The sequence below is a fragment of the Salmo salar genome, chromosome 06 (genome assembly GCF_965601325.2).
Source record: "Salmo salar chromosome 06, fSalSal1, whole genome shotgun sequence".
Taxonomy (NCBI): domain Eukaryota; kingdom Metazoa; phylum Chordata; class Actinopteri; order Salmoniformes; family Salmonidae; genus Salmo; species Salmo salar.
The window spans coordinates 53665828-53672704 of record NC_138296.1 but is presented as its reverse complement, the minus strand read 5'-3'; the positions used below and the strand labels follow the sequence as shown (position 1 = coordinate 53672704).

At 39.7% G+C, this 6877-nt stretch overlaps 1 protein-coding gene across 1 annotated transcript in view; it reads left to right on the top strand.

Annotated features, from left to right (window-relative positions):
- The first annotated feature begins 372 nt into the window (after positions 1 to 372).
- Positions 373 to 6877, top strand: part of LOC106607585 (ezrin) — a 57107-nt gene continuing 50602 nt past the window's right edge. The window contains exons 1-2 of the mRNA XM_014204663.3: positions 373 to 543; positions 1700 to 1805. Coding sequence (XP_014060138.3) covers positions 1794 to 1805 — 12 coding nt within the window. The 5' untranslated portion in view covers positions 373 to 543; positions 1700 to 1793. The remainder of the gene's footprint in view (positions 544 to 1699; positions 1806 to 6877) is intronic.

Below are 6877 nucleotides of genomic sequence, written 5' to 3'. Positions count from 1 at the left end.
GTGCCTCCTACTGGCCCTCCAAAACCACTTCCAGCAGCATCTGGTCTCCCATCCAGGGACTGACCAGGACCAACCCTGCTTAGTTTCAGAAGCAAGCCAGCAGTGGGATACAGGGTGGTATGCTGCTGGCATAAATTCTACCAGTGAAATGAAAATGTGCTAGTTCTAGCTTGTGGTTTGGATAATTGTGATGTCTAGGATAAAAACGTCTATGATAAAAAGAGCCAGGCTGAAATTCCCCTTTAAAATAATGTGTCCCTATTATAATTTTTTTTTAGTTGTTGGCATATCCCTACTGTAGATCATTTGGGTCTTTATGCACTTTTCTACAAGCTTGCATGACTTCAGTTCTTAGTACGTGTCATTGATGGGAGTTGCTGGAGTACGAATGACAAACAGGAACTCATGCAAGCAGGCCGTAATAGTAGGAACGCTGAAGTGAGCGGTGCAGCCATATTGCCGCGCTTCGAGTTCAGCAGAGGGGAGTATCCGCGGCTGCAGCCTTGCCATAGAACCATCTCATGTCAAATCACACTTGCTCTGGTAAGACATTCTACAAAGTAACAATGTATAGCGTTATTTATACATCCAATATTTATGTGAACGCGAGGCTGTTGAGCAGAATAGGGATGCCCACTACTTTGTTTCCGCACTTGTTGCAGTACTTCTGCTGCCTCTTCCCTATAAGGGGAAAAACATCTCCAACAGGTGTCTGGGATTATTATAGTGGGGATGTGGCTCGGTAGAAAGCTAGTAGTTGAAGATTATATAGATTGCATGTGTAAAAATGTATCCTTGATGTAACGGCTACATTTTAGTCGTATTATTCCTCCAGAATCCTAAATAATAGCCTATTCGAGTCGGGTCAAATAATTCACTTTTCGATAATATCATGACATTTTACAAAAAAAAATCGCTGATTAGCCGAGTAAGCTAGCTGTTTTAGGTTAGCTGTAGATTTGGGTTTGGTAGGTGGACTCAACATGTTTTCTTTGAACAGAACAAGCGAAAAAATCCCGACCATGCGCGTGGAACATTGTATCTATTTTAACACACGTCGTGCAGCCTAACCGAGTCGGATTTGTTACTTTTGAAATAGCAGTTTTGGGTATTATTAAATACCCAAATATGTGTATCTTCTTCAGAAGTGAATCAAGCTCCTGACTATCTTGTGATTCCAACTGATCAAATTGTTACACTTGTTGCGATTAGGGTCTGTTACAAATGTAAGTGTCTGTCCCTGGCGGATAGACTACTTTGTATCCGCTTTACACCCAGTAGTAGCCAAGATGAATAAGGAAAATATATATGTTGTACACGGTGCAGCATGTAGGCTACATCGAACGTCCCCCTCATCATTTTATCCAAGCAAGGTTCACACATTGATACAGTTGTGGTACTGAAGTAAGGATCACACCTTGATGCAGTATTGGTACTCAATTAAGATATTTCCCGAGAAGGGTGGAGACTCTTTTTTTTTTTTTAAATATATATATTTTTTTACCGTATTTTTGTGATTTACGGGTGAGGCTCGTTTAATCTAAACTTCCATATTTATTCATAATAATGACTCATACAGCTATATACAAGGGCCGCGTCAACCAATCTCTATTTCGCAGCAGCGTTTTAAAGAAGGAAAGGTAGTCCCGTTTGACTAAGTATCACCGGGGGTGGCTGAAACTCGTTTTTCCTCTTTCAGGAAGGCATTGTGGAAACGTCATCTAGTAGACTACCCGAGGTATTTGGAAACCAAAGTTACAGCTCCGCGCACAGACCCAGGAGAAGGAAACAACATGCCTAAAGCTGTAAGTATTGCTGTAGTTTTATTTATTTCAACGCTTTTCATGTATTCAGAGTGTTTCTGAGTTGCCTGAAACTATGCTTGGTAAGTATTGCCAGTCATGAGTCGAGATGGGAGTAACCCAGGCAAGCAAGATACTTATTGCCACGATGTCTACACGTGATGAGAGGAGGTATTCATGGCAGTCTAGAGATAGGGGCTATTTGTGCTATAAACATGTATCATGTTTCTATGATTTAATTTGTCGTGTCACACAACTTTGTCCTCACTTACAGAAATGCATTCTCCTGAATTGAGAATATTGAATGTGAGAATAAGAATTTGGCCTCTTGTAAGTGATCACACTGTCTGAATATATGTGGTTTCTCACATGAAGTTGTCATTTTCACTAAAGTCTTACTCTCACAACCTCTTTATTTGACCTAATGAAATATCTTAGCAGTGACCTACCTAGGTACACAACTACTCAGCTTTTTGTTGAAAATTTGTCTTTGAAAGCAATTCCCACAAGTGTTGCAAAACAATGGACTTTCATTACTTTAGCTAGAGAGGCAGTAAAGGATCATCTGACCAAAATGGCCAGGGAAATAAAACGTTTATTTGATTTATATGGAATATCACACCAGCCTCTAAAATCATGTGCTCTGCTTCAACTGAGACATTTCTACTTTGCTTTTCCTGGGGTGCTTATAGCCGTAATGGTGTGAGATCTAGAGAGAAGTTGCTTGTTGAACAGTACACTGTATTGTATTCACAGTTAGTCCCCCACTTGGCCAAGACACCCCCTAGTCGAAGACTCGAGGAGTGTTGTTGGTTTGTTTAGAAATTGCCCTAGGGTTGTTAAGCGCGTCACACTAAACTGGGAAGTAGCGACATCATCAGTGTGGTGCTGGCTGCATGACACAGTTGCACTTTCTGTCACTCCTCTGTTAGGCACAAATCTTGAAAACCTTGCCTAATGGCAGATTGATATCATGGAAAAGAAAACAATGAGGCATAATCCTTGATATACTGCCACTGGCTCACTTCTCTCAACATGAATAACTGAAACTTAAGAGTTAGAGCAAGGCATTAAATATAATAAAGGCAAGTTATTACAAAGTTTTAAGTCTATTTTTAGTGAACTTGGTCTTATTTTTTTGTTTTGACGTCAATCATTTTGCAACTCAAATTAATCCTCAAAATGCTGAGTTGTTTAATTCATAGCATTCGTTGGTCAACATAGGTGTTTATGTTTTGGCTGTGGCTGCTACACACTGACTGGAAGGGCTTTCTAGAAAACTGACAGGTAGTTTCACATGATTTTATTGAGATTCTGTATTGTGCTTTGTGATGCGAAGTCCTTTTTACTGTGAAAGGTACATATTAAACATTTCTCTATTATATAGAGCTAGTAGAGTAGGCTAGAGTTAATTTGGTTAAGAAGATAAATAAATCTGACAAAAGAAAGTTGAGCAGCTGAGATTGAGTTCCTGGTTTGGTCTCGCCTCTCTCTCTGGCTCGAGTTACACTTGTTAAAAGAACACATTATCACCAAGTGTGGGACAGTGTTCACTCCTTGGCTTTCCCTAAATCCTCTTTCTGTGCAGTCGCGGCCCCTTGAACATCCATGTGACAGTCAGACAACACACACACAGCCACACAAGCCGTGGCCTTAAAACCTCTTACAGCTCCGACAACACATACTGTATGGGTGTTCCCTCCTCCTGTCCGAAACCCATTGCTAACAATTTGTTCTCTTCAATAATTGATAATTCAATGATATAATGATGCCTGCTGTTACGGCTTCTGGGCATGTTACTCTGACTAGTCGTCATGTTAGCACTTACCACATCATTATATATTTAGACATTATATATAATGTAAATACTATAGTATTTATTTCCTAATATAAGTTAATACACTGTTTAGTCAACAAGTTGGCCAAGCTGAGGTACTGGGCCCCGGTCTGCAAAACAAATCCACATATTAGAGGTTTCAGTCCTAAATACCTTAATGAAAGGGGCTCAGTAGGGGGTGTATACTACCCCCTCGCCAGTCTCCATGGGACCTAGTGCAGGGAGGTAGTGCACTGCACGTCAGCAGGTTGCACCCAGCACATTGGTTGTTTATGGCTATATGGCTCCCATGACAACCCCACATTGCAACAGCCATGCAAACCATGCACGTGGTTAAATATTGAATGGTTCACAGCACAGGGGAATGCAGGTGATGATCACCATTGGGACCAACTCATTAACTAGTGAAGGGTGTTATATACTAGACAGTGGGGAAGTGAGAGGTACTGCAGTTACTTTATGGAGTGTTTGCTCCTGTAGGGCTACGCTGATGCAAACTGGTACGTGTTAGTTTGTTATAGGCAGGCAAGTATAGGTAAAAAGTTGGATAGCTCTTTGCATACAATATTAGTTGATTCATATATTTAGGTCCTTTTCGAGTCAGTTGGGAAGTTTGTCATCAGTCTACTTCTCTTGTGGTTTCAGAATAAGAATTGAAATGTGGGTCTTTGTCCAGTTTATTTTTAGCATTAATGTTATGTTTTCTGGTAACGTTCTGGTCGACTGATACTGATTTTTCAATGCTGATACCGATTTATTGGAGGACCAAAAAAAGCCGATACCGATTAATCGGACGATTTTATTTATATTTGTAATAATGACAATTACAACAATACTGAATGAACACTTTTATTTTAACTTAATATAATACATAAATAAAATCAATTTAGTCTCAAATAAATAATGAAACGTGTTCAATTTGGTTTAAATAATGCAAAAAGTGTTGAGGAGAAAGTAAAAAAGTGAAATATGTGCCATGTAAAAAAGCGAAATATGTGCCATGTAAAAAAGCTAACGTTTAAGTTCCTTGCTCAGAACATTTGAAAGCTGGTGGTTCCTTTTAACATGAGTCTTCAATATTCCCAGTTAAGTATTAGGTTGTAGTTATTATGGGAATTATAGGACTATTTCTCTCTATACCATTTGTATTTCATATACCTTTGACTATTGGATGTTCTTATAGGCACTATAGTATTGCCAGCCTAATCTCGGGAGTTGATAGGCTTGAAGTCATAAACAGCCGTGTGCTTCAAGCATTGCGAAGAGCTGCAGGCAAACGCAGGAAAGTGCTGTTTGCATGAATGCTTGCGAGCCTGCTGCTGCCTACCACTGCTCAGTCAGACTGCTCTATCAAATATTAAATCATAGACTAAATTATAATATAATAAACACACAGAAATATGAGCTTTTGGTCATTAATATGGTCAAATCCGGAAACTATCATTTTGAAAACAAAACGTTTATTCTTTCAGTGAAATACGGAACTGTTCTGTATTTTATCGAATGGGTGGCAACCCTAAGTCTAAATATTGCTTTTACATTGCACAACCTTCAATGTTATGTCATAGTTATGTAAAATTCTGGCAAATTAATTACGTTCTTTGTTAGGAAGAAATGGTCTTCACACAGTTCGCAACGAGCCAGGTGGCCCAAACTGCTGCATATACCCTGGCTCTGCTTGCACTGGAATGCAAGAGAAGTGACACAATTTCCCTACTTAATATTGCCTGCTAACATTAATTTATTTTAACTAAATATGCAGGTTAAAAAAAATCCACTTATGTATTGATTTTAAGAAAAGCATTGATGTTTATGGTTAGGTACATTGGTGCAACGATAGTGCTTTTTTCGCGAATGCGCTTTTGTTAAATCATCACCCATTTGGTGAAGTAGGCTGTGATTCGATGATAAATTAACAGGCACTGCATTGATTATATGCAACGCAGGACAAGCTAGTTAACTAGTAATATCATCAACCATGTGTAGTTAACTATGTTAAGATTCATTGTTTTTTATAAGATAAGTTTAATGCTAGCTAGCAACTTACCTTGGCTCCTTGCTGCACTCACGTAACAGGTGGTCAGCCTGCCACGCAGTCTCCTCGTGGATTGCAATGTTATCGGCCATAATCGGCATCCAAAAATGCTGATTTACCGATTTTTGTTATGAAAACTTGGAATCGGCCCTAATAAATCAACCTCTAGTTCTGACTGAATGCCTTCACTAACTTGCATGAGATCAGATGTCAGTTTCAGTTTGCCTGTGTTTGCATGCATACGTACAGTGAGGGGGAAAAAAAGAATTTGATCCCCTGCTGATTTTTTTACGTTTGCCCACTGACAAAGAAATGATCAGTCTATAATTTTAATGGTAGGTTTATTTGAACAGTGAGAGACAGAATAACAACAAAAAAATCCAGAAAAATGCATGTCAAAAATGTTATAAATTGATTTGCATTTTAATGAGGGAAATAAGTATTTGACCCCTCTGCAAAACATGACTTAGTACTTGGTGGCAAAACCCTTGTTGGCAATCACAGAGGTCAGACGTTTCTTGTAGTTGGCCACCAGGTTTGCACACATCTCAGGAGGGATTTTGTCCCACTCCTCTTTGCAGATATTCTCCAAGTCATTAAGGTTTCGAGGCTGACGTTTGGCAACTGTCACGGGTATCGTAGGGATTGGACCAAAACGCAGCGGGAACGTGTAAACTCATCTTCTTATTTTATTAAAGAAGGAAAACAAAAAACACGTATACAAAAACAACAAACGACACTAAACAGTCCCGTCAGGTGCACGAACACAAAACAGGAAACAACTACCCACAAAGCCCATAGAAAAAACACCCCTCTTAAATAGGACCTTCAATTAGAAGCAACGAGGAGCAGCTGCTTCCAATTGAAAGTCAACCCAATAAACACCACATAGAAATAGACATACTAGAACTAACATAGCCCAACAAACCCCGAAACACTCTAAACAAACACCCCCTGCCACACCCTGATCAAACTACAATAACAAACAACCTCTTTTACTGGTCAGGACATGACAGCAACTCGAACCTTCAGCTCCCTCCACAGATTTATGGGATTAAGGTCTGGAGACTGGCTAGGCCACTCCAGGACCTTAATGTGCTTCTTCTTGAGCCACTCCTTTGTTGCCTTGGCCGTGTGTTTTGGGTCATTGTCATGCTGGAATACCCATCCACGACCCATTTTCAATGCCCTGGCTGAGGGAAG